Genomic DNA, 27732 nt, shown 5'->3' on the forward strand with positions numbered 1-27732 from the left:
GCAAGCTGCATCCCTCTTCGCCGCAGAGATTTGACTACTGTCAGAAGAAACACAAAAGTTTCACAGCTGACGAGCGACGCTGCTGAACCGCCGGAGTAGCGACCTGCGAACTGATCCCAGTCCTGATCTGAGCGAGCGTCTGCAGACAGAGAGGGAGGCGGGTTACCACTGTCAAGTTGCAGAAGGTGCCTCCAGACTTCACACATTACTTACTCCTGGTAGGACTCAACTTTTTCCTTCTTTTTTTTTGTTTTATCTAGACCTTTTTATTTATTTACCTGGACCTGTTTTTAACTTCACACCCCTTCGACTTCAGTGGAGCTTCATGAAACGATGAATTTGACGTCAAATATTCGGAAAATACTCGGAAAAGTGTTTTATTTGATGGGAAAATGAACCAGTGTATCTCAAATGTCATTAAAAACAATGAAAATGAATGACATTAAGAATCACTGAAGCTTAACTTCAAACTCTGGATAGCAATAGTTTAACTATTTTAATCTATAATTAATGGAAATATGCCTTTCATAACATAATTCTGGGTTATGAGCTTATTAATATTATTATTGTTGTCATAAGCTATTATTATTCTTTTCATTATTTTTAGTAGTAGCAGTAGTAGTAGTAGATGTTGTAGTTTTAGTAGTATGTGTAAATAGCCTAGCTGCATGGTGTTTGTGATCTGTAAACATCATTTAGCATCTTAACATACTTTCTTCATACTTCTTTTGAGAGTTCCTGCTGTATAAAAAAAAGAAATCGGTGAATGTCGAGATTAGAGCAGGTGTGGGCTTGACATTATGACAAGTCTTGATACTTCACACCTTAGTCACACACTCCGCCCGGGGAGAAGCCTGCAAAGTAAACCGTTGACAAAAGAGGAACCACTTCCTGTGACAAGTTAAGGTGTCTGGGCATTTTCGGTCTGTCAGTGTGTTTTCCTGTTTTCCTTGTTTATGCCCTTTTCTCTGTCACTCTGTCTCACACGTGCACCCTCTCTGTAATAACATGCATACGCACACACACACACACACACACACACACAAATAGGATTAAAAAACAACCAACAACATCCTGTCAGTGTAGGAAGAAACTGTATTGGACCGTGTTGCCCACTGAACTGCGTGGAGGAAGGATTAAGGAACAACTGTTGTGTCACAGAAGCTCCCAGCTGAGCAGTGTGTGAGGGCCTCAGAGGGCAAAGTCCCTCAGGCTAAACTTGTCTTTTCTTCAGCAGCAGGAAGTGGGATATGGCAGTGTGCATCTTGGAAGGGTGTGTCTGTGCTGCAGCTTCTAGTCTTTTTTTCAGCGTACATCATCACATCACAGTGCATAGTAGTAGCGTCATCCTCGTGACGATTGTTTGCTGTTCCACCTGTTGCGTCATCTGGGCGCAGTGGGCATGGTGGGAAAGAAAGTGTTTGGGCTTGTCAAAAGGAACGGAAGTGTATCATCTTTTAAGGGATTCTGCAATACTTTTGAGGAGGATGAATGAATAGCTTTGCCTACAGTTCACTAAAAGACTGCTATGTTTTGTCTTGGTTCCAGCTGGAAGAATATTTGATGTTACGATACCTATCTTGGCCCTCAGGCTTGTTAGAAAGTACTTGTTTAGCTTTTTAAGATTTTCTTGGGCTTCACAGTTCATTTCTTAAGCATATGATAACAATTTTCTACCTGTGACGACACTATATTATCATTCAAGGTCTGGAAAACTGGAGAACTGGAAAACCTCTTAACCCTAGAATTTGAGCTAACATTGTCATCCATGTGGCGTTTCTGGCCACCTGGAAAATGGAAGTCCACTCCTTTTTTTAGCTTTGTTTTGGTCTCTGCCCACTCCTGAGGGAAATATCTAACTCTTTAGCTTCTAAATGCTGCACAATGATAATCAGCTAGTTTCTTACTGTCCTGTGTTCGGTGCTCTGCAAGTACCGTGGATTTTAATTGCAGGCCCGAAAAATCAAAACAATCAGTTGAAAGACACTAAAATGCTCCATAGCGATGAAGGGATTGCCACTGTGAGCAAAACTGGTCTTTAACATACAGCGATTCGCGCAGGTTTGATTTAGAATGGACTGAATAGAAAATAAATCTCATAAATTGTATCTGATATGAACGGCTCCATTCAACTGTGTGTTATAGCCATTGCTGGCTTGAATAATGCAGATCTCTTTTCTGTCTGTTACTACAGAAATTACACCTTGGAGGAACTTGGTCTCTTAGGCATCACACTTTGCTTTTTACTGCTGACAGGTTATTTTAACATGAACTGTTTTGTCACAGTAACAATCAGAAATAATCACCTTGCAGCCAAAAGCCAGTAATTCTGTCCCATTTAGTCTGCCTCGACAAACTGTATAATACATTTGTTTGCTTTCTTCCTCTTCCTCTCTCCCTCTCTGTTTCATTGACCATGGTCACATTCTTTGGAGGTCTCAGTGTTTTCCAAAGGTTAGCCCTGCGTGGTGGTTGGACCCCGGCCAGCTCTAAACTGCAGTGGGACTGCAGCTAAATGACTCGGACTGGTTGTGGCTGGTTTTATGGGTTGGCATCGTTTGAAACCAGGCCAACGATAATGACGGAGAATCGGAGGTCAAGTGGTTGCAGGTGGTTAGGGAGCAGAATTTAGATTTTTGAGTTCTCTTGTGGCGTTCTGCAGCTGTCTGTCCCTCCATGGACGTTTCAGAGGACTCTGGACACAGTTTGTTTGTTTTCATGACCTTCTGTCAAATTCTGTGTGAGGCTACGTTGAAACATCCGATTTGCATGCTGATTTCCAAACTGCTGCTCATATCTGATGGTTTTTACATCAGTCTATGATGCTTCTTCTGCTTGTTTCAAACACATTTGGTCAAGGAATGTTTGTCCCTCTAATCATCAGCTGCTTAGGTTTTTTTTGCTCAAATCTTTACAATATGAACGGCACAGCTATCAGGCTGCATACCTTGCTTCCAACCTTTAATTCATGTGCTTCCAACCAGAATTAAACAATGCAACCCAATCCAGCTTTTCAGACTGATTAAAGAAAACATCACATCTGTGTTACATGTGAGACCAAAAAAGGGAAATTAGAACTCTTTCTGCTTTGGTGTTAACAGAACCTACCTGGCACCTCTCTCTCTTGTACTGTGAACTTTATCATAGAGAACTTGGGATATCATATGGTTTCGGCTGTATATTTATTTCATAATTCAAATATTTGTTGTATGTGTGTGTCTTTCCCCTTGGTAGTCAGCGCCCTCTTCAGTGGGCTGTGGGGGCGCGTGGCTGGCAGCAGGAGTGTGTCTGAATTCTCTGAAAGGGAGGAAGTGACCTCAGGTTTCCTGTGTGTGGATGGCCAGGTGCTGCTGTGTTATTGTGAGGGGCGCAAGACTTCCTCCATGGATGCTTTGTTGGTAAACGGCTGAAACTTGATCCGTTGAGCCAGGGCCCCTGTGGGAGGTAATATGTCCCCTCACAATCCATTCATCCTGCCTTGCTCTCCTTCCCTCTCTTCTGTCTCACTCTGTAACCTCTCTGCCACAGCGTTCACTCCATGTGAGATTTTATATAAAGAGAACATAAACTTTATATAGGAACCTATGGAGTGTAAAAAGTAACTGACTCTGTGCTAATAAGGGAATTACATTCCTTTAGGGATTCAATTACAGGCCTATACCTGACACTTACCTGCTACTTTCAAAGGAAGTGCTGTTTTCAAAGGAAATACCAAATTGTAAGCACAGAATTGCAGATGCCTCATAACAACACGCTTACTAGGTTAATACAGACTAATCATATGTTATTAAAGAATGCTTTGCCTCACTCCACCTTTCACTTGATCTACTTCATTTCGCCTCATCTGATATTTACTGCACATTAGATTAATATCACTCCCCCTCTACCTTATCAGTGTTTCCTTTGCTCTGTCTCACATGAACCAGATGCTGTTTGGGTGCTGGAATCTTGTCGATTCACTGCTGCATCATCACATTCGGCCCTGTTTTGAACTTGTGCTGAGGCAAAGTGTGAGTCAGGCATGACTGTTTCCCTGCACCCTCGCCTAAAGGGAAGAGGGTCATGCTCCAACAAAAGTGTATGGCATGTACAGATTCACAGGACTTGATGAAAGGAATGTAATGATGCAAAACGTGCAGTGGTTACCAACTTCTCCATCATGTGCTTCACCTGACTCTGTTTGTTCCTGGGAACTGTATTCCAGACAAACCTGTCCTTATTTCCTTGAAACTCACCCTTGCTTCTGTTGTGGTTCAAAGATTCGTTGCCAAAGAAGTGCACATCTATCGCTTGCCCAGTACATTGGCACCTATAAGAGATGTTATCCTTGGAAAAACGGTTTCTTTCTACACATGGAATAAATGTCACAAAGTTCCATGAATAATCATGACAGCTGCATATATTACATCAACAAACTGGCCTCCAGAACCTACGAAGCAATTCACATCAAGCAGTAGGGAGAAGGGAGGATTGAGAGGAAAGTACAAATTTGTAGTTTTGCGGACAAATTGCAGTGGTTTTTATACAACTGGTAATGTGATGTGTATTATGAATTCATATAACTAATGGTTATGTTGGGCTGTGGCTAATGGCTAAATCATAGGATAACCTATGGTTAATGTAGGCACTTGAGGAGAAGAATGTTGGGTGAGGAGAATTTATCCAGTACGCGAGGTAATAAGATGTTATTTCACCCTGATAGAGAGATGACAAATTAAAGAGCCAAAGCTTACACTGTATACTGTACAGTTGTATATCTGGGATAAAAGAGTGATCTTTTTCTGGACAATAATATTATTGCGGGAACCACTGGTCCACTGACCTACAATTATCATGGCTTGCTTTATTACGTTATTTTAGACTCAGTAAATACTTTTATACCAAATCTTTGAGGCTGACTGACACCCCTACCCAACAGGGTATCTTTGAATTGAAACATCGCAAAGAAATAAGCTATAGTATAAGTAAGCCCGCAATAATTTAACACAGTTATCTGCCTACATAGAACAGAGTGTTTTTATTTCTATGGGAGCAGCAATGTCGTCATCCTTCCCATTGGATGTTCTTGTACACCGGCTTAATTGGGCAATGATTTGAGACCATGTGGCATGCAGTTCTTAACCAAGCAGTGATACACAGCAGGTCTTAAACAAGGCAACAATGCCTGAGGCTCAAAATGTCACCTTTCAAAACACTGTAAACCCAGAAGAGACTGGGCCGTTAAAGTGTTTCTCCACAACAACATTCTAGCAGGACTCCGTTCTCATAACAGATGTCTCAGAGAGGTAATTAAGCCCTGGCACTGCATATAGGCTTTGTTTGTTCCTCCGTTCCACTACCGTATCCCCACATTCGCCTCCTGCTGCTGTGGTAGTTGTGTCTTTATATGGCTAGTAACTTCAGTTTGCCACAATGCCAACTGCGTTAGCGTTAATTGCTTCCCAGACACTTAATAAGGTAGGCTCCCACAACTGCAAAGAAAAAACCCAGACTGTGACATCATGGCAGAGGAAGTGCAGTCATGAAAGTGTGGGTGTATGGCAAAGCTCTAGTGTACGTGCACATTTCACATGCACTAATCTTCCCTGCATTGCCCAATCATCTTCCAGGGATGAACCAGAAGGACCGGACTTGTTGGACTGCATGAGAAGCAGTTACTTGTTCTGATTAGATGTGTATTATCTTGTCTCTGATAAATACAAGACTGTTTATTTGGAGAGCAGCTGTGAGCGAGAGCATTCCCCTCGCTGAAAGTAAACACTGTTGAAATGCCTGCTCTGCATGATGAAACTAGTGAGCGATCAAGAATGTGGCTCCATATCCAGAATTTCTTACACCATCCCATTTATGTCAGCCACTAGTTCGTAAAATTAACTGTATATGACGATTTCCCCCTTTTTTCAAATACACAGAGAAGAGTGCATTTGGCGCTGCTTGGGCACGCTTTGGCATGCTTTGGCACACTTTGGCACGCTTTGGCATGCTTTGGCACTAATTTGTAAAGCTGTCAAAGTTGGATTGAATGCAAGTAGGATGTTTTCTGGCCTCCTTTCCTTCCCTGTGTTCCCTTATCTTCATGGGATACTAAACGACTGTTATACAGTGTCTTGGAGGCGCCATAAATGGTAGAAAGTGTCCTTTGTGTGGCTTTAAAAGGATGTCAGCTCCTCCATGAGAAAATGACGGTGATTTACGACAGAGATGAGTAACAGAGAGCTAAGGAGGGATTTCTTGGCCTCTTCAGGTGAAGGTAAGAGAGAGAATAAAGGGATGAGATGGAAAGAGGAGTGGCCCAAGAGCACTATTATTGCCTCTGGGCACATCTGTCAATGAGCTGTAACAGAAAGGCATAATCGAAGACAAATGCAAGTCCCTACTGTGTATAGTTTACTCTGTGTGTTCCACCTCTCCATGTTGGAATAGTTTCTATTAGTGTGCAGAAACTATTTACCCTTATCACAACAAATGTACACAAGAGAAGGAACATGTTGTGACTCCCCTAAAAAATTTGGCTTCAGCTCTCGTTCACCTTATGTAATTAAAGTTCTTGAAAGTGGTGCAGTGAGAACAACAACAGTAAAATGCTGCTTTGTTTGACAGTGTATTTACAACCAGCAGATCAAATTGAGCTTTTAGATGTTTGTAGTAATCGGACATAACTCAGTCCAGAGGGAGATCAGAGCAACACAATTACCAAATGATTCACAGACCTCCAGTACCAGAGTATTGTTGTTTTGCTTTGATTGTTATTTTAACTGCATTTTTCCAACATATTCCTATTATGTATATGCATCTGAGATATATGAAGCAAAATACTTCATTCATATATTCCCTTAAAATACATAGATACTTATATTCTAGCGTCTTTGTGTACTGAGGAAAGCGCTATATAAAATTGATCTATTGTTATTAAACTAAAGCTGCAAGTTTCAATTCAGGAACCAATCATTTTGACGTTTTTAAAATGTATCCAGTGTTTTGTGTCCTGTAATGCTACAATTATCTGGTTTAGCTGTCACTATAGCTCACAAAGATCAAAAAGGCACAAATGCATAATCATAAATATACTTTATTAGATACTAAAAAAAACCTGCAAACCATACTTTAGTCTTCTGTCTTTCTTCCACAGCTGGAAAAGCATAGATGGGTACCGTCAAGCACACTTATGCAGCGCATGTGGTTCAGCAATACATTTACAGATGGTAAAGTGAAGAAAAAGAACAGTAACTTGGTATACTTTTGTAGCAATTTAATTTAATTTGATGGAGAAAAATGACAGATGTCTTGACCTCATTGTCATCAATGGTATCTTCAGCCTTAAAGGAAATGTATTTTTGTGTCTATGGAAAAGTCTTTCATCCTGCCATTCAAAACCATTTATCTTCTGGAACATCACTAAAGATTTTACTTCTTGAAGTTAACGATAGTGAGGTATAGTTTGTCTTATCTGAGTCATAGTTTCAGTAATGCCTAGAAATGAAGCCGTCTCTGTGATGTCTGAGAAATTATGTGACAGTTACAGACCCCCCATTACAACTGGCAGCTTGGTGTAGTGTATATGTCTCAGGCTTTCTGCCAAACCACCTTTAGAGATGACGCTTGACCGCATTAGCAGCAGCTGCCACAAATCTACATATACCTGCCATACAAATGCACATAAACTGGTGCAAACAGGCTTTCCAGGCATTAAGATACAATCAAAAAGACCAATTTGAAATAGAATTAGTGGTGATATTTGTCACCTTATGAGGGAAAATTCATTTAGATTTTTAGATTTTAATGCCATTGATTAACATGAATTAAATTCAGCTTAGAGCTATGATGCAAGAAGCTTAACACCAGGTGTAAATGGGGTTGTGGGTTTTCCCACTTCACTAAACGCTGCTCCAAAAATGTACATTGTGTTGACTCCAGTCCTCTCAAGAGTCTGGCAAACATCACTAAGTTGTTTTCTTCTTTACTTTTCCTACGGTCCACCATACGCTTGCAATTCTGTCAGTGCTTTAATGGGCCTAAACATTCAGCTTCAAACAGAACCACATCCAATGTTGGCAATGGAAATTAGATCAATGGGTAAAATGGGGGCCAGACGGTGAGCAAAGCACAGCATAGGGCCAATGACACAAGCACCATGACTTCACTGTGGAAGTATTCAACCCCCTTTAAAAACCCTCATCCCTCATCCCATCGCACGCATTTCTCAACACTGGTGAGTGGAAACTGTTTAAGGCTTAATGATTGCAGAAGAAAAAGTGTCCCATAGTATGAAAAGTCATGCGTGATGATAGTCATTGGTCTCACCACGTCATGCTTGTGGTGATCTGTCAGCAGAGTATGAAGTGCCTCTGCACAGCACTGTGTGTAGGTTAGTGCTGTGTAGCTTTTAACCTCCATCTACCAGTGTCACTGGATTCTGCTTGTCCAATAATCTAGGTAGAGTCATATATCCTGTTAATTTACACGGTGCGTGGCATACATTTACACTTAACTTGATCGATGAAAAGGAGCCGTGGAGCCGTTGCGAGAACCTTGTGCCTTCAACAAGCTTCTCACTTTGTTTGCGTCTGTTTTGTGTTCAGCAATGTTCCTGCATCCCTTGAAGCCAAGAATCCTTCTGTATAGGAAAGAGAAGCAGGATAAAAGCAGAATGAGGTCAGACAAGAGTCGGGCGAGCGTTGTGGTTAATAGATTGAAAGAGATAGACAGGTCTGCTTGGGAAGCAACATAATTCAACCACGCTATCAGTGTTTACCAAAGCACCTGTTTTCACGTCGTCTCTCCATTTAACAACTGCAGCAGGGACTTTGCATTTTATCACTGATAATGAATTAGGTGGGGAAGATGAATGGTGTTTTGCATGGCTGCATGATAAAGAGATCCCAGTGTGTGTGTGACAATGGGAGATAAGGACCTGACGGATTGCAGTTTTGTTCTGGCAAAGTCGAGAAACTAGCTATAGGATTTCTGAACTTGCAGCTCTTCTCGAGACTTAAATGAATCCCAGATAAATCCACTAAGATCCGTTGTCTTACAAAGGAGTATTGCTTTTTAATACCAATGCTAATCGGTTTTAGGTGTGTACATGTTTACATCTACCACGACCACTCCACCGCTCTCCTGTTCTTCTGCCTTGATTGATTTCTTCATGACCTGCTAACCGCCACCCATTCAAAATGCAACTCTCCTGGTGCTTTGGGTGGACGCAAAAGTAAGAAATAGTAACTCACAAAGGCCCAAGGTCTAGGTGATCCTGGACAGACAATAGAGAAAAATAAAAGGGTAGGTGGGTGAGAGACTGGGGGATGTGGAGGATGGAGGGTGGAGGCGGTCCTGGGACACATGGCAGCATGATTTATGGACACCTTTTGAAGTGAGCTCCTTCCAGCCACACGGCCTGTCCGCTGCATTTCAGAGAAGGGACCTTCTCCTGGCGGTACGGCGAGGGGGATAAATGACCCCTAGGTCACTAACCTCCACTAGTGAACCACTCACATATGCACTCCTGATTATGTGGCAATTCATCAGTGTACTTGGTTTCCTACAAGCAAAAATGAGCTGCCAGGGCATCCAATGTACTCGTGACTCCCACCTCAGTCACCTATTTAGAGGTCAAAGCAAACAGGGGAAGTGACAAAGAGAAAAAGGAGGTGTTCCCTCTCTGGTGTCATAATAAATGGGTCAAGAGAGATATGTTCCTACTGAATCCAGCTAGTTTCTTTTTTTGCTGCAGTATGCACAATTATCAGGGGGAATTTATAGTATCTAGAGTCTGAATGGAAACTGATTTTATCATCCTTTGCCGTTTAAATCTCTCTCTCCAGTAGTCTCACCAGTGGTGACATCATTGTTTGAATAAGTAAAGCTTCCATCTTCTGTTGTGCTGGTGAGGATTGAGGACTGAAGGCGGGTGGCTTGGCAGGAGTCAGTCCCAGTGCTTCAGTCTGGTTTGAATTTATCATTAATCATCTATTCTATGGGTTTGAATTGTCATAACCAAGATCTTCCCACTTTGTTTGAAACTCATTTCCTAAATACATCAAATTGTTTGATCCTATCAGCTTCCTTTATGTGAGCAGAAAAGCCAGGGATTGTGAATATGAGCAGTAATTAGACTCGAGGGGAAGTCCCCACAAAGGGACTTAAACAAACTGAGGGTGTGTGTATGCAGCTGCTCACTGTGTCTACTCTTCCTGCACAAGTCACCCATTGTCCCCCAGTTTGGCTGCTTTGTTTATTTTTTTGTTTGATCCGTTCTATCTACCCTCAGCTTTGTGTGTTCACATGTGTGTGTGTGCATGCATATCATATCATCTATAGGTGTGTGAGTAGTCGTGCACATTGCTGCAGGTGTGTCTGTATCTCTGTGTTTGTCCTTCTGCAGGACTGTGTCAAGTGTGTTTAGAAATAATATGTTTTTCGTTGTGACTGTGTTCACCATCTATCTGAGAAGTCCCAGAGATGTCTCTGTTTGGGGTAACAGGAAGCAGCACAGTGTGTGTGTGTGTGTGTGTGTGTGTGTGTGTGTGTGTGTGTGTGTGTGTGTGTGTGTGTGTGTGTGTGTGTGTGTGTGTGTGTGTGTGTGTGTGTGTGTGTGTGTGTGTGTGTGTGTGTGTGTGTGTGTGTGTGTGTGTGTGTGTGTGTGTGTGTGTGTGTGTGCGCGCGTGCGTGTGTGTGTTGACTTTGACATCCTCATTGTTATCAACCCCACACTGGTCAAAGGGGTTGTTGCCCGGTAGGAAATGAACCAGCATTTGCTTCTCACAGCACATACCAGACCAAGTAAAGGAAGAAGACATTATGTTTTCATGACAGGAAAATGGTGCACAGGGATGTTTCGAAGAGATCAACTCATTACATTATCACATCTATTTTTAGATATTTGGTTTTTACGCTGTGGGATTTTGCTGTGAGGTGATTTAAAATACACTTACAACAGTATGCATTTAAGTGTATGCGCTGGTGTATTGTCACATTTGTTTTTGCTAAGTTTGACCTGATTTTCTCCATCTGTAAAAGTCTTCAGATGTATTAATATGATATCTGAGATCCCTGATGGGTTCAATATTTTTTATGGCACAACTATTCAATTTTCACATTGCCACAGCATCCCTAATAAAACACTGGGTTGTACCCTCAGTCAGCGCTCCGCAGGATGAAACGAGAGCTAAGCATTACAGCCAAAAGGTTTATGGTCCAGGGGAATGAGGGCACTGTTTTCAGGTTGCCAGGGAGACGGTGTCTGAGAAAGGAAAAAAGGGCTGTATATACTGGAAATGACTTAGATATTCATCCCAGTCGTTTCACATTTGGCAGGCCCCCCTCGATTTTCTGAGCAAACGTAATGCTTTTTTTTTTTCCTTCATATGAACCCATCTTCTCAGGGTTACAGACTCAGACGGGGAGAGAGAGGTGAGTATTTTGGCGGTTGTTGGAGATAATTTGAGCAGCTGTTGTCAAGAATGTAGATTGTTCTTACTGCTTAAAATGTATGATACCCACGAAAGCCCTATGCACACACGTTATTGGAAACATCCACCTTCTTATAACAACACGCTGAATATTTGTGTCTGGGGATGTTGGGATGTATGCTTTAAAAACAAAATACCCGTCTTGTCTGGGCATTAACCTCAGGGTCATGTGCCATCACTGCAGCCACGAGCCACAAGTCTGAATGAGTTATAAATAATTGCTAGCAGTCATGGGTGTGTACTGCACAGTTGTGTATGTGGCATGCTTAGATTGCTGAGTGTGCGGCCTGTGAAACCTTATCCCAGCTCCTTGATGTCCGGGCTAGTTGTGCTGACTCAGCAACATTAGGAGACCACCTGGGAATGACCAGTCTGCAGGAGCCATTTTGTGTCTTTTGGTTCACAGCTAGCCTTGGTGTTCAGTCCCTGTGGGTTACTTATAGCCTCAAAGCCAGTGTGTAAAGAGCAGTAGTCAAGTTTAAGTAAGAAATGATGATGCAGTCATTATCATCGTGCTTACCGGGCTTTCTCAACTGCAGACATACTATACAACTATATAATTAGTTAGTGGTAAAAAATAATTTTAGGAATCTGAAGCAGTGTGGGATCAAACTGTAATCACAATTAATTTCATTTGTATTAAAAGATGTAAAAAGGGCAGAATACATCTTTTTCTTCTTCTCCTAATATAGCCTGACATTGGCAGACCAAGTCCTAATGGGAATTAGTCTGGAACCTCTCTGTTAATTTTCATTTTCCAAGAGGCATAGACCAAAATGCCTCTGGACACAATTGGATAGACCTACAACCAATCAGAACAATGACACACGTGACGTATTGCTGAGCAACAGACAAATGTAAACCGATAGAGTACAGAGATGGGCTGTGGCGGTGTAGCATCAATGTGTCTGAACGGGTGTTACTGTTTTTGCCATCAGAATATGAAAATAGTACTTCAACAGAAAGTTCCACATCGGCAGCAGCCATATTGGTTGTTTTCGAAAATGGTTCAACGGCGCTCCGCTTTACTATGTTAGGTTTATGTGTAGACTCCACAAGTTATAAGTCATCATCTCATTGACACACACACACACACACACACACACACACACACACACACACACACACACACACACACACACACACACACACACACACACACACACACCATATTAGATAAATGGTTGTAATTGGCCCAAACCGGGCCAGGTCAGCTAGAAATCTGTCAAATGTATCTGCCAGAGCAAATAAAACATGAGCTTGCAGATTAGTTTGGTTGCCAGGCTGCTCCTGATATACATTGCACATAAATATATATATATATATATATATATATATATAAAGGTATATATAATGAAAGAATTTGTATTGTGGTTTTGTTTCTTTATTTTAGTTTTACTTTAGTCTCATGAAAGGAGTGAAATTTTCCATCGTCCTCTGACGAGGAACAGGTACAACTGATACAGGCAACTGAGAGTTATGGCTCTTGTCAAGGCTGCAGAGCCAAACAACACACACGTCTACGAAAGTTTAACAATAGAGACATAGCAGAAAGAAGAGAAAAAAAGAAAAGTCCATGACCAGTTTTCTATCATATCAAAAGTAGAAACGACAAAGTCAAAGCACTCCCATTATCCTCTATAATCAGATTTTATGGTCCAAAAATCCATAGCAACAGCTCAGACACACGTGCCTCAAATCCATATTAGGACCTGTGTAAATCAAAGGAGGCCAAATTGGCCTCTACATCCCTCTGGCTCTAACAGTTTAAAGCAGTTTGTTTTATTTATAGAAGTCCAGGGGTAATTTTCCATCGTTGTGACTTGTAAGACATTTGCTATGTTTAACTGGTCTCTTTAGAAAAGGCACAACGACTCAGATAAAAGTTGATATTTCAGTTTTGCCACTGAAGATATTGCATCAGAAGGGCTCTTTCTGTTCCCCCTCTGGATGTTGGTCTTGTGAAAACAACATCCTCTCATGGGGGTTGCAGACCAGTAACTGAATCACCAAGCCTGCAAGTGAAAGTACTCTGACCTCACTACGCATACTTCTCCTTCTCCGCAGATATGAATGGAGACTGTTACATATGTTGAGTACAGTGTGTAAGGCAGGGTGCTTTAAAATTGAATATGTTTATGTCAACAATAAGCAGGTCCACAGTCCTCAGCAAATCAAAGCAGGTGTCAACACTGAGATGAGGGTCCCCTAAACAGTGAAGGCTTCAGATTTCAAAGGGATGCCCTATCCCTTGGATCGCAGGCTAGAGGACGACAGGGAGGATGTGAAGATATCAGGATAACTAAGATATCCATTTTTGGGCACAAATCGGCCCTGGGAAACTTTGGAGTAAAGGGGTCTCTGGGATTAATTACCATGTTTGTTCAAAGACAAATAATATACTCTTTCTCTCATACAGAGGCCTTAGAAGAACATCTCCACTCAACTTACAGTATTTATTCTTAAACCTGGGGCCAGACAAAAGCTCTGAGCGAGACCCCGAGAAAATGTAACCGTTACCCTGAGATCTTTCAGCACCATGCTCTGTTTACAGTATGCTTTATAGTACAGTGTTGTTCAGCAGCTTTTAATACTTTTGTTGCTATTTATCACACACTCTCTTTAACTCCATTGTTTCTGCATTACTTACCTTCCTCTCCTCTCACCACACTGTTTACCGCCCCAAAGTGTATCCAAAGATCAGCTAGCAGACTGTCAGTATTCTTTTTTTTTTCTTGCTTGCTTTCAAGATTTGCTTTCTTTTTTCTCACTCTCGCTCCAGTTTTCCCTCTGCCATCTAAACATTTACCGGCAAATACCAGCAAAGAGAGAGAGAGAGAGAGAGAGAGAGAGAGAGAGAGAGAGAGAGAGAAAAAAAAGACAACCTTTCTTGCATTCTCCAGGCAGTGACTCTCCAAAACCTCCACTGGCACACAGGAGTTGACTGCATAGTTTCCCCAATGCAAACCAGATGTGAAGCACTAATGTATGGCAGCATTTTTTGCCTTCAAAGGAAGACAAATGTAGGCCAAAAATGTAGTCTTTTGGTCATCCGGACAGACAGGGATATAAAAATAAATTCAGTTTCATTCCTGAGTTCCAAACTTTCCCTCATGGTGGTTGGGACAGTACTGTATGATTTAAAATAATTGAGATGTTATTGTTTTGGTGTTGGTGGAGTATTGTGGAACACTGGGATTGAGACGGGATTGTAGAAGGGGACAGATGAGCTGTGACATTTGCGTTTTTAGCTGTGCGCTACTTCATTAAGTTTTGCCATCCGTACGTACAAGGAGTCCTCCTCACTAGCACGTCCTCAAGTCTCTGTGTGCCAAATAACTGTCCGATTGTGACAAATGTGTGTTTTAAGTATAACTAAACACACGTCAGCGGAGGCTTGTGCTGTGCTTTTGTTTATCTTTTGTACACATTTAAATCACCAGATCAAATCCTTTTAATAATTGAGTCCAGAAGGTTTCTTTCAGGCCGGTTGCTATTCTACTCTAATGCTGCAGTGTGTGAACCATACAACCGAAACAGGGCTAATATTAAAAGACATATCCACGCTCTTGCATGGTCATTAAAGGTTGCCAAGAAGGGACAAATTACAAAGGCCGTTGTGACATTTTCTGCTGTAGGTAGTAATTTTCCTCCTTTATGTTTATGATGTTGGCTTTCATTTGAGCCCTCTGTCACCTCCCACTCCACACCAGGCGGTGTTTAAACGCTCAGGGACAATAACAGGTTAGCGTTTCAGTGTCTGGTCCTGCAGCCTGCACTGTATCGTCAACTCTGACCCAGGCTCCCACAGAGAATCAGTCTCAGGTGCCCCCAGACCAACCCCCACAGCAACTCCTCCCCGCCCTGCCAGAACTCTTCATTAATTTTGGGGGGATTTGTTTTAAACTTAAAACTGTTCTCAGTAGCTTTGTGCTTATAGGCTCATGTAGTAGTGTCCTGAGAATGTGGGTGGCCCAGGTTCTCCTCCTAACGCAAAACAGAGGGATGACAGAAACGACCACTCATAGTAGAGTCACTGGTTGTTTACCAACTTCATCTGAACATTTGCTGACCCCACTGTATACATGATGACCGCAGATTGCTCAAACCCGTAAATGTCATGATGATGATAATTGCAGTTTAGTTCTGGCTTTGAATCAGTGTCACAACTACACTAAACAGCATGCTGCTTTACTAAACTGACGTTTTTTATGACCTTCAAGTAAGCAAACTTCTTTCTTAACATCAGAATAAAAATGTTTGTGTGTGTCCATAACCAGTACTTGTAAGTTTGTTTAAATGAGCACATCTGTTTATGAATGGGGCTGCAGCAAATCTCTCTCCTTCATGAGTAATTTCCTCCTCTTCCTGTGATAGGATTCACTGCCTCAACTGTGTCCTTTCAGTTACTTAATTTATCTGATGCAGCGAAAGAGATCAGGAACTGCACATCACATTTTTGTCTAACATATAACAGACATTTTTCACTGTCCAACTTTTGTATTGCTTTACTGAGACCTGAATGGTTCTGACCCATGCAAACAATAAGTCATGTTGATGTGATTTATCTTGTGAAGTGACTTGTCTCACAGAACAGGACTTGACCTGCATTTCCAGTCTCTCAAACAAAAGCATGAATGTAATGACACTGTGTCATAAACAGAAGTTCTGGACCATTAAAAAGTCTTGCAATTCATGTCTTTGCCTTTTCACATTAGTCACTAAATGGAAAAAAGTCTTTCACAGTCACGAGGGGCTGGAATAACTAAGATCAGAAGATTCCTCCATCAGGCTCCTTACAAGTGGCCACTGGACTGAGACACAAATGACCTTTTCTGAAGTGTGTTTTTGACATTGTGCTTTATTTTTGATACGCTCAACCAGGCCCTCAAATGATATGCTTAAGTGTCCAGTGCAGTACTTTTTCCCCATTTCCAAGCCAGCCAAGGAGCTTTACTGTGTCTGGAAGATGTCCAGGCACCAGACACAGAAGGCAATGTGATGGTATGTGTTTATCCAAACGCAGCCATTTCACTTTTCCTCTTATTTGATTTAGGACTTGTCATAGGTTTGAGATCCTGTTTCAGCATTAATTTGCCTCTAAATGTCACCTTTTCCCCCCTTCTCTCTTTTTTCTTGTCCCACTGTTGTGTTTGATTTCTCCTCCATTCCTTCATCACTCCCTCTGGGTCCTGTATGAAAGGAAACAGGAGTTATGTGTACTTTAAGGGGACCTGCTCAGCCACACACTCCGGTGTTTGAGTCTATTTGCTGCCAAAAGATCAAACGGTTAAAGAGGACTGAGTGGCTTTTGTAGCTACTTTCTTAAAGTAAATCAGACCTTACTATGCACAGTAAAATCCACACTTGTTAAAGTATCCACTTGGACATAAAAGCACCAGTCACAATGGACCTATAAACGCAGACCTAACAAATAGAGCAGTTGCCCTTGTATTGAAATGGTTTCTTACTCACTGTGTTGCTTGCAGACTCTTGGCAATAAAGCTAACTGTTTTAATATCGTCAGGCATCATTGGCAGACCGTGATGCTATTTCCACCACTGGTCATGTTGACTTATCAGTGTGGATACAGTTGTTTATGTAGGGGATACGGCATTCCCACAGTGGCCCTGCCATCATATCCATAGCCACATGTTTTTTGTTGTATGGAAAGAAAAAAACAGTTAGCTGTTGTAGATTTTTGTCACAAAGTCATCAAGTAACACAAACAACAGCTGCTCCATGGACTCATGGGAAATCCTCAACATTTACAATAAACCAGGAACTTAATTTCATTGTAGCACTAAATATAACATAACTGAAAATGTGCCAACAATGTTTTAAAAAAAAAACACCCAATGTGTCCTGGAAATAGTTTGTGCATAATTGTGCACCCAGAAGTACCTTTTGTTTGCTGTACATTGAGCTGTTTCTACATACAATATTACACTATATCAGTTATACATCAACAATGTAACACACAAACTGATCCACAATAGCTGTCTGCAGACCTTTCACTAGACATTTAGAGTCAACATGACATTCTAACTCTCGTGAACATTTTCAGTTCAATTCATAATCCTCAAAGTTATCATTTTGCTTGTGCTGTATACGGCCATCAGTCTGCTGCAATCAAGGTGATCTCTCTCCTCTGTTGATGTGACATGATGTCGAGTGCTTTGTCTACCCTAAAACATGTTTCATCATTCTCCTGATGGATGGCAGAGACAGGAGAGGGAAGAACTGGCTGGCCCGCTCCCAGCAGGCTGTTCATTTGGAATCAACCCGAGCGTGAGCAAAGTTTGGGCTGGGGATTAACAAGCCAGCCTGTGGGACCGGACTGGACAGGGTATCTGCTAGCCCTTCAGTAACCATCCATATCTATGTTCCCTGGCAACAGCATACAGGCCTGCTTGCTCGCTTGCATTGGTCTGTCGCTCTGTGGTGTCTCTCTATTGGCCCTGAACTTTACCCCCTTATGTCAATTAGGGAGTGCTTGTGTTGATGTGATGACTAGTAGAATGTAGCCTTGGCATTCCTCTGCTATCTAACAGCTGGGTGTTTAAATGGATTTTGTATGTTTGCAGCCTTCTGAAAGGATACAAGGTTCAAGGGACTATGCCTGACAAGTTCCATGATTGGCATGGCCACTTACCAACAAAACGGCACATTTAATTGGAAAATATTAGTTGTTAATTTACATCAATATCTACAGTCAATTTTGATATTGCTTTTATGTTTAAAAAAAATTCAAAATAGAACTCTTGAGCCTCAGAATTTCTGTGAACGACACACTGAAGATTTTGGTTTTCCTCAGTGGTGGAGCTAAATTTATAACGTTTCCCAGTCAGAAAGGAAATAACCACAGCACCACATTCGTCCATCTGTTTTGGGAATACCTTACTTTTGACAAAGGCTGATCGACTGACCAATCAGAAGTTTGGACTTTCATCCAATGGACTATAGCCTTGGAAGGGTTAAGAAAAACACATAGAGACATTTCTGCAGTTGTTCATACTGACCTAAATAGCTGCATTTAATACCCATTCCAGTCTCCCTCTTTCAGATGAACACCCTCTGGATCATTATAGAGAATGGAATGCACTATTTTAAACAGAGAGAGTCTACTATGTGCTTCAATTACTATAATTAAACTCAGTACAATATTTCTGGACCATTGTCCTGTGTGGAGGCAGTGGTGATTTCCTCAAAGCCCATATTTTTCCCAGGAGCCTGAATTCAGTCACAGCTTTGGTATTTGGGAATGTTATTAACCTAGAGTGGGGATCTTAGTCACTGGGGTTTGGGCATGAAGGAGATGGACATGGAGATCTGCTGGGAAGTTGGCATATACAGTAGCAGATACAAAGCCCTGTGAGAACTGGCCTCCGGACTGGAGTTCATTGTGACCCAGATCCTTCTCTTCTCTTCTCTTCTCTTCTCTTCTCTTCTCCTCTCGATTGTGGGTTTTGGGTCAGGAATTAGTGCATGTAGTCACGTCTTAGTCCATCGCCCCAGGGGTCAGTGCACTGACGTCATGCCCCTCTCTGTGAGAGCCTGTGCCATCAGGAGTTCATTCCAGGCTCTGCATTGGCCACTCAAACACTAATACTTAAAATGAATCACTCTGAAATAAAAACACTACAAGACCTGGAAGTCAAAGTAAGCCCTTCTGATTACTAAAGTATTTATGTATCAGGCTTTGGAATCTTTGCAACTGAGTGTAACATTCCCATCTGTGCTTTCGTGAGTTCTCTGTTCCTTAACCTGATTGCTGGGAAGCTAGTTATTCTCGCTCAAACCCACATCTCTCTGTAGACCATAAGAGCACTTGTAGAGAAGGAGACTGACCAAAGCTGCTTGGGACTAGTGTGGAACTAATGCAACCAGGAACACCCTGATTGATCCATCTCAGGTAAAGGGAGGCTAGCAAGTTCGACATCTGCGTTTGAGATGTTTCATGGCCTACTTTCTAAAGCCTTCCAGTATGTGGATATGTGGATGATGCATATGAATTCAGAGAGGGAAATAAACAGTCGTGTGAGTTGCTTCTGAAATTAAAGCTGACATCAGACGTCATAGCACTGGCCTCCCGGCTTTTTGAGTCATGCCTTGTCTCGTTCTCTCACCTGGGAAGCAAAGGCAACACATACCTGCCAAGCAATGCAGATAACATAAAATACATAGTGCTCATTTTCAGCTCTTTACTTTGTTGATCTAATCTTGAGCTTGTGGTTATGTGCGCTGAATGCAACATCTGAGGGATGGTGTGTCAAATGTACAGATTTGAAGTTCAGCACCTTACTGTAGCTGCTTATTTTGACAGTTTTCCATAACCTTCAGATGGATGCTATAATATAAGACATTAGACACTAAAGATTAACCGTTAGTCATTAGATAGAAGGATATGGAAGTCTAGTGATGTGAGCCAGTGTACACACATGACTTCAGGGCTGTCAAGCACCTACACTTTCTAATTTACGTCTTAAGGTCTTAAGGGAAGTAGTGATGTGTTAGCACAAAGCCTGTCACCTGTTTGAATATGAGGACTGTGAACAGGTGAAGTCTGTTGGATCTTGACATTCTCACCCAGACTCATTAAGCTTTTGTCTCGCAAATGGCTGAGACGGATGAAACATGAGAGTCTGGGACTAATTCTTTCTTTGATGATGGATCCTGTGTGATTTGGCCTTTAGTCTTTGTTCCCTTTTCTGTGTGTGTGTGTGTGTGTGTGTGTGTGTGCGTGTGCGTGTGTGTGTGTGTGTGTCTGTGTCTGTGTCTGTCTGTAACAGCTGACTTCCTCCTTAGAGGCAGCCCTGCACGTCCTGATTACATGGGTTTTATTAATTCAATGGTACATTACTTTTAGTAGGTATAAGTACAGACAGTGAATGAGAACAGCCTGGTTTGTTCAACTGCATAGGTGGACATTTCTGCGTGTGTGTGTGTGTGTGTGGGGGGGGGGGGGTGTAAGACAGGCTGCACAGGGCCAGTTTGCAGTTTGATTGATAATTATATCAGAGGTGATTATTATTACTAGGAGGTGGGAATGAATAGCCAGCAGTGCGCCCTGCCAGAGGTCGCTATCACTTATCACTGGCTTCCCTCCAGCCATGCAGTAATGTTTTGGCAACCTGATATTGTTGCCATAATGCTCTCACAATATTATTCTGTCACTATGTTGTGTGCTCAGTCATGATCAAGGGGCCTGTCGCACAGTTAAAACCATGTACTCCGACAGTACACCTCTTATCTGTTTATGCATGTTACTGTAGTTGCATCTTCACGCTGACAGGAAGCCACTTTTAAGGAGTTCCAACAGCTTCAAGTGTCTGAGCTTTTGACTCAAGCAAACATGCTTCATGGGGGTTTCGGTATCTGTTGGTGGTCCACGCTCTACTCACAAATAGATTCATGCCTCATAAATATTTACAGGTGTGTATGATGTGCAGTCTTCACATGCAAGGATACACTACTGTATTAGACACTTAGTCATGAGAGAGGCTGCTCAGTTTGTATTAGTTCTTTAATCTTTATGTTGTAGATTTCGAGCGGTTGATAGCGACATGAAGGAGTTTGGTACAGAGAGAAAGCAAAGCTCCCTCTCTTGTCCCCTCCCTCTGCATCTTCACTTTCATCACACTGCAATAAAAGTTAATAGGCATTTGTGCTGTCTCTCTCTCTTTACTCTCTCTCTCTCTCTCTCTCTCTCTCTCTCTCTCTCTCTCACTCACTCACTCACTCTTTTTCCACTTGCTCCCACTTGCTCAGCGTGTTTTGTTTGAGCTCATCTCCATCGTTGGTACAAGCTAAAGTATTTACAGCGTAAATATTGGCAGTGAAAGTCTAACACTGATGTACCACTGCTGTGCAGGAAAAGGTGACAGAATCATTTCTGAAGACTCACACTCCTCCACCCCCAGTCCCTGTTGTCTCTCTGTTCTTGTCCTCACCTCCTTTGGATTTGATACCATTTTTTTAAAATGTTGTTGACATGACTGTCTCCTTTTTGTGTTTCAGGCTCACAGAAAAATTACAATGGCTGACAGTTTTGACTGTGACAACTGCAAGGAGTCCTTGTATGGCCGCAAGTACATCCAGTCAGACGACCGTCCCTACTGCATCCCCTGTTACGATAGTCTGTTCTCAAACACATGCGATGAGTGCAAAGAGTTGATTGGCCATGACGCAAGGGTAAGGCATCTATTTTGACATGATCAGACATGCAATCATCTATCTGTTGCACAACAGTAATAAGTGGAGTACATACCGAATTGCAGTTGAAACATCATTTTTACATTTGATTAAAAGAAAAAGCATTAAGACCTAAATACTGCTGGTAACCTTAATTTTCTGTGATACACGCACTGTAATGAACCCCAAGTAGTCTTTCCACACTGTGTGCCTGACAGTAACAGTTTAAACAAAGATACAACACATCAAAGATGTGCTCCAATTAGGTTCAAGCCATTTTTACTATGTTTTGACATGGCCTTAGATAGCTAAAACAGAAGTTATCTCATGTTAATGGCGCGTAATTCATGCTAAATGAGGCGTGTTCCATATATTTTGTGTGGCAAGACACAGTAAAGGCCAATTTAACATGCAATTATGCAGGCGATTTCCACTAAGTCCACATAAGCCAACGGGCTAATTTTGTCGAAGATTGTAAAAATGCAGCATGAGGGAACGTCTCCCTCTTCCCCACAATCAAGTTAAAACTTTATCCTCCCTTAATGGAAAACACTAACATGAAGTGCATCATTTAAGACTGACATATGCTGCTTAGTGGAGTTTACAGAATGGGGCATGCTACACTGGTTAGTTTGCTTTGCTAAGGAGGCCAATGTGTTATCAACACCCTCATGGGCAGTGGGTGATAAATAATGCCAGCATTTTCTTGGCTCAATGCCCTTTAGGCGGTCAATTCAACATCCTTGTGAGGCTTTAAAAAAAAGTTTGCTCACAAGTACAGCACAGTATGTACACGTACACAAAGTAAGCACATACTTGACCTTACATGTGTCAGCTTGACTCCTTTTGTTTGTGTTAAGTTTTGCAGTCTTCTCCTTGTTCTGAAACTGTAAAATGTGGAAATAAATGAATATATTTTTTATTCTGTATTTATGATTGTGGTTATTTTTTAAAAAATCCTCCAATTCCTTATCATCCCCTTTTGTTTTGCTGCCAGGAGCTCTTCTACGAGGACCGGCACTATCATGAGCACTGCTTCCGCTGTTTCCGCTGTGATCGCTCGTTGGCAGATGAGCCTTTCACCAGCCAGGATGAAGCGCTGCTCTGCAATGACTGCTACTGTAATGAGTTCTCCTCCAAGTGTGTAGCCTGCGACAAAGTCGTCATGCCAGGTAAAGGTGCAAGCCATTTGTGCACAAAGAGATTTAGATGATGGCATTTGAGGCCGATTTCATCAGTGCTCTTTTCCAACTATTTAGTTTTTTTGAATATGAACTAGCTTCGCTTAAAGTCCAAGAAGAGAAAGTCGAATAAAATGAAGTGAAATGAAATGAAAGAGGGAGTGACATGTGAAATACCTCGCACATAATGTAATTGACAGTGCCATATATTGTGGTACTTTGCTCACCCACTAAGCATTAGTCTCGATGTCCCACATTTTATTTTCCATGTAGTATACAAATTCAAATTTCAAGATAGATAGGCAAATGACTTTGGAAAATGATGACATGGCAAACTCCAGGAAACAGGGACAAATGAAAAGTATAAAGTAACAGATCAAGCAGATATAGAAAGGAAAGAGGTTTTAGAAAAAAAGAGGCAGAGACGAAGGCGAGGGTCCACGATTGAGAAGCAGCCAGTACTGAATGTGACAGAGTAATTGCCAGTCTGCTTGACTTGTTGTCTGTAAGCCAGAGCCCCGGGGCTGATGGGCTGCCAGCAGACCGATGATAACATGAGATAAGCAAGTCAGTTATTCCAGCGCTGCTGTACTTTACAAGTGTACACAGCCCTCATAAAGCAGCAAATGATTCCAGGAAGAGTGTGACATCCCCCCCTTTATTTCCACTGTAGGTAATCTGATATTTTATTATGAAAATCATACATTTGCATTACAAGGTTTTGTGAACGTCAAGTGTGTCACCTTGAGAAGGAAATAACTATAGAGAGGAATAAGAACAAAAACATATTGACTACTTCATCCAACTCTTCAATGTATCACCCAAAGTTCAGATGCACTTTGGTTGTATTTCTAGATAGTGTTAGCTCTCCTCCAACTATACACCAGTCCCTTTTGCCATTATATAAAAATATGTACACCCTCAAAAACAGGCACACACACTTACCTTTGTTTAACAACTGGATGCTCGGCTGACGTGGTTTATGTCGGCGACAGAAGGAGAGAGGGAACTTGATACCAACGCCATGTAAATGGGTTTCTCACAAGATGATTTGGTTAAAAAGATTTCTCTGATAAAAAACTACCGCATGTTCCCGGTGCCAGAGACGGTCACACAGGATGTTTGTATGTCTCCCAGACAATAGTTCTCTTCTATTTCTCACTCAGCTTACTCCTGTTGGAAAATCCTCCAACAGACACCGTTTCTGTTGTTGTTGCCATCCACTGTGACGGTGCATCTAATTTGAGCTTTATTTTGAAGTTGTAGATTTTTTCCCCAAGAATAAATGTACATGATAAATCCATTTGGGGGGAGGGGGGCACACTGAATACATACAGCAGCAACAGAGAAGCATGTGGTTCAGGGATAATTTGCTCATGCAAAGAGACAGTTCAATTTGTGTTGATAATAATAAACTGTATGCAAAGAACATAGCGTAGGATTTGATTCCATGCATAGTAAAGGTATTTGCAGTGTAAGGATTGAGGTACTTGAATTGAGTAGATGAATCTAATAAAAGTGAGCATATGAATCTATTTTTTAAATGTTTTTTATGTGCAGAAATAATGTAAGCACCCTACAGAATATTACATCTATATAATAATCTCATGTTGTTTTCAAATCTTTTTGAATTTGTTGGAATTCTTGTGACGTTATTATATATAGTGTATTTAGCCTTTCACCGTGTTTACTTTTGTTCAGTTTGTTGAATACTTACACCTAACTGCTAATAATGTGCTCCCTGAGCCAATTCCTGTATAAGCTTATAACCTTGGAAAGTTTTTTTCAGGGGATTTTTGCAGTTTTTGACACCGCAGTACACAGCCTGAAGCAGGGAAACGTTACTGCAAAATGTCAGCCCCACACAAACCACTGCATCACCATAGAATAAACCAACCAGTATAATATAAAACTCAACAGCCAAGGGGTAGAAGAAGGATTGGTTGGGGACACAGAGGGGAAAACGGCATTATTCCTTTTTTTATGGCCTGCCGCCAGTTTCCAGCCATAGTAAAGAAGTGTGGGGCCTGTAGTATTATGATTTAAAATTAAATAAATCTCAGTGAAACAAAAATAGCTTTATGTGCCTACCAGCAATTGAAGTGTATTTTTTCATAGTTCAATAAAATTACCACCAATAAATACCAAGATGGCCTATAAAGAATGGCATTATACACAAAAATGTTAAGTCTCGTCTGCTCTTTCCATCTTTCTCCGACTCCGGTCATCTCTCTTTCTCTGCGTTAGGTACGAGGAAGTTGGAGTATGCAGGAGCTACATGGCACGAGGGCTGCTTCATCTGTCACAGCTGCGAACAGCCGATTGGCTCGAAGTCCTTCATCCCTGACAAGGATGAACATTACTGCGTGGCCTGCTACGAGGACAAGTTCGCCCCACGCTGCACACGCTGTAAAAAGGTTAGATGGTTGACATTAATTATACAGAAACTTGCATGGGAATAGATTTTAGAAATTAAAGGATCTCCATGTGACCTTTAACCCTTTCTCACTATCAGACCCTGGCTAAAGGTGGTGTGACCTATCGGGATGAGCCGTGGCATAAGGAGTGTTTTGTGTGCACCAGCTGTAAGACACAGCTGGCGGGTCAACACTTCACCTCCCGAGACGAAAACCCTTATTGCCTCAAGTGCTTTGGCAGCCTGTACGCCAAGAAGTGTGAGGCCTGCAGCAAACCAATCACAGGCAAGACAACATCGCTATGTTCTACAGAATAATATTGATTTGAGCTGCCCCAGGCACTACTTTTGATATTGGGTTAGGGTTAAACACTAAAACTACGGTTAATACTGTTTTTTTCTTACTGTAGATTTTTGCTTCTTTTGTCCTGGATTTCAGAATTTCATATAAATAATTTGAAGCTAGGGGCTTATATAGACAAAAAAAACATCTCTTACCCAGTATCAGACTTAGTTATAGCCAACGACTATGAAAACTCAATCAAAGCGTATCAATATTTATCCAAAAGGCTTTGCTTCCCAGTTGCTATGTTTGGAAACATGCATGATTTGTAGGGCTGCCCCTTCATAGACGATAAGTCAACTACCGGTAATCGGTTGTTTGGGTCTTAGTCGATGTGTCATTTTTCATTCTTTTTTATTCTTAATGACTTCGTTTTTTAAGATCTTTATGAGAGCATATCTAGTAAACACAAGATTTAAAGGTGCTATACTCAAAAAATAATAATACTGAAAAAAGGGTGGGCTGGCCTCCACATGGCTCTCAAAGACCAGTATGTGAAATACCAACGTTTTGTCATAGCCACAAGCACTGACCTGCACGTGCGGCAGGACCAGCTATCACAACAAACGACAGAGAAACTTCATTCTCTGCTCAGGGCGCCATTACTGTACTTCATCTTCACATAGATAGTGTTTGTTTGCTGCTGTATTAGTGTTCTGAATGTCGAGTACAGCTTCTTTAAAGTGGTGTTGAGTTTTAATCGACTAAGGATTTCTTTGATAGAGGATAGCCCTGATGGTTAGCAACTTCAATCACGCTGAATTCAAAGTCAGCCCTGTAAAACTAAACATGCGGTTTCATCTCTGTCTCATTGCTCTACTTCCCTAGGTTTTGGAGGAGGAAAGTACATCTCATTTGAGGATCGTCAGTGGCATCAGCCGTGCTTCACCTGCTCCCAGTGCTCTGCTTCACTGGTGGGCGCCGGCTTTTTCCCAGATGGTGACAAGATCTTGTGCCGCGACTGCAACAGCAACCTATAGAGCAGTCCCTTACCACGTTCTCACCCCTCCCGAGACTTACCCTTCACCCCTTTGTCACAGCATTTCAAGAACCCCAAGTCATTACCGAGGAAGGTAACGCAGGCTAACAAATGCTGCCTCTCAGGTTGTTTTTATATAAAGAGATCAGTTCCTCGTGGTTCCTGTCTGGGTCCTATTTTCATCCAGGGGCTAGTGCTGGATCGTTTGAATGAACTATCACAAAGAGTTCCTGTTTAACCAAAAAGTGAAATGATTTTGTGAGACAAAATTTATGGAGTGCCTTAAGAATAACATTACTTAAATGTTATGTACTATTGAATCAAAGAAATGCAAAGTGCTAGTCACTTTTCAAAAAAATCCTTCATGTTTTATACAGAAAAAAAGTTGCCACTCCAGGTAGCGGTCAGGCTCTGAGGAGAAGATGCAGAACACTGATACAGTATAGTTTGTGAACCTTACAGTCTGTATTTTAAAGTATGGTGGAGGTACTGTTTTCATGCTCTTATAACTGCAGTTTTAAGCATTTTAATTAAAAATGTCAAAGTAAAAACAAGAAGAAAATGTATAAAAAACTTTGCTGATGAAGCTTTCCGTGAGGTAGTCAGTTTATGGTAGTTATGATCAATAAAGTCTTTTGCACTTTTGATAAGATACTCCCTTGCTACCATGTTACGTGCACATAAAAACACAACTAAAAAAAACATGGCACACAGACCACTTTTTGTCATGTATCTGCTTTTGTTGAACTTTGCAATGACACTTATTTTTTCATAAAGTTTCATCTTATTTCTGTTTTTTTCATTCGTTGTGATGAATCTTTTTTTTTTTAATTCACTGTTGCTAAAAGAGACAGCATTTATAACCCAAAAGAAGCTCAAATGAAATCCAGTTGTGTATTACAGGAGTATGCATGTCGATTTGCGTCAATAATGATTTTGTTGCTGTTAATGCTGTTTTGTTTGTCACATGTTGGTGAAAAGTTATAGAAAACCAAACATTTTACATTATTTCGGCTTTGATGCTGGTGAGTCAGAGTTGGCAAAAACGGCGATAACAGTATGAATTTTCTGTAGAAAAAAAAAAGATTATTGATGCGGCTAAATGCTACATGGTAAGTTTTATTTGTGAAGTCTTATTAAATAAATGTACA

At 41.4% G+C, this 27732-nt stretch overlaps 1 protein-coding gene across 2 annotated transcripts; it reads left to right on the forward strand.

The window, feature by feature from the left end:
• On the forward strand, nt 1-27727 carry fhl3a (four and a half LIM domains 3a). 2 transcript variants are annotated; one of them, XM_083919088.1, is made up of 6 exons: nt 1-218; nt 21489-21662; nt 22660-22834; nt 25091-25260; nt 25359-25545; nt 26431-27727. In XM_083919088.1, the coding sequence occupies exons 2-6, from the start codon at nt 21507-21509 to the stop codon at nt 26580-26582; spliced, it is 840 nt and encodes a 279-aa protein (XP_083775214.1). In that variant the 5' UTR covers nt 1-218; nt 21489-21506; the 3' UTR covers nt 26583-27727. The 2 variants fall into 2 exon arrangements, with proteins under 2 accessions (XP_083775214.1, XP_083775215.1); XM_083919089.1 differs by having other exon boundaries at nt 1-185.
• Nucleotides 27728-27732: the final 5 nt, after the last annotated feature.

The sequence above is a fragment of the Echiichthys vipera genome (genome assembly GCF_963691815.1).
Source record: "Echiichthys vipera genome assembly, chromosome: 8".
In the NCBI taxonomy this organism is placed as follows: Eukaryota; Metazoa; Chordata; class Actinopteri; order Perciformes; family Trachinidae; genus Echiichthys; species Echiichthys vipera.

Bases quoted from the DNA above. Each gene is read 5' to 3' on its own strand.
- fhl3a (XM_083919088.1), top strand. From the start codon at position 21,507: ATGGCTGACAGTTTTGACTGTGACAACTGCAAGGAGTCCTTGTATGGC. The intron at 21,663-22,659 runs GTAAGGCATCTA...TTTTGCTGCCAG, and splicing joins TGATTGGCCATGACGCAAGG to GAGCTCTTCTACGAGGACCG. The intron at 25,261-25,358 runs GTTAGATGGTTG...TCTCACTATCAG, and splicing joins GCTGCACACGCTGTAAAAAG to ACCCTGGCTAAAGGTGGTGT.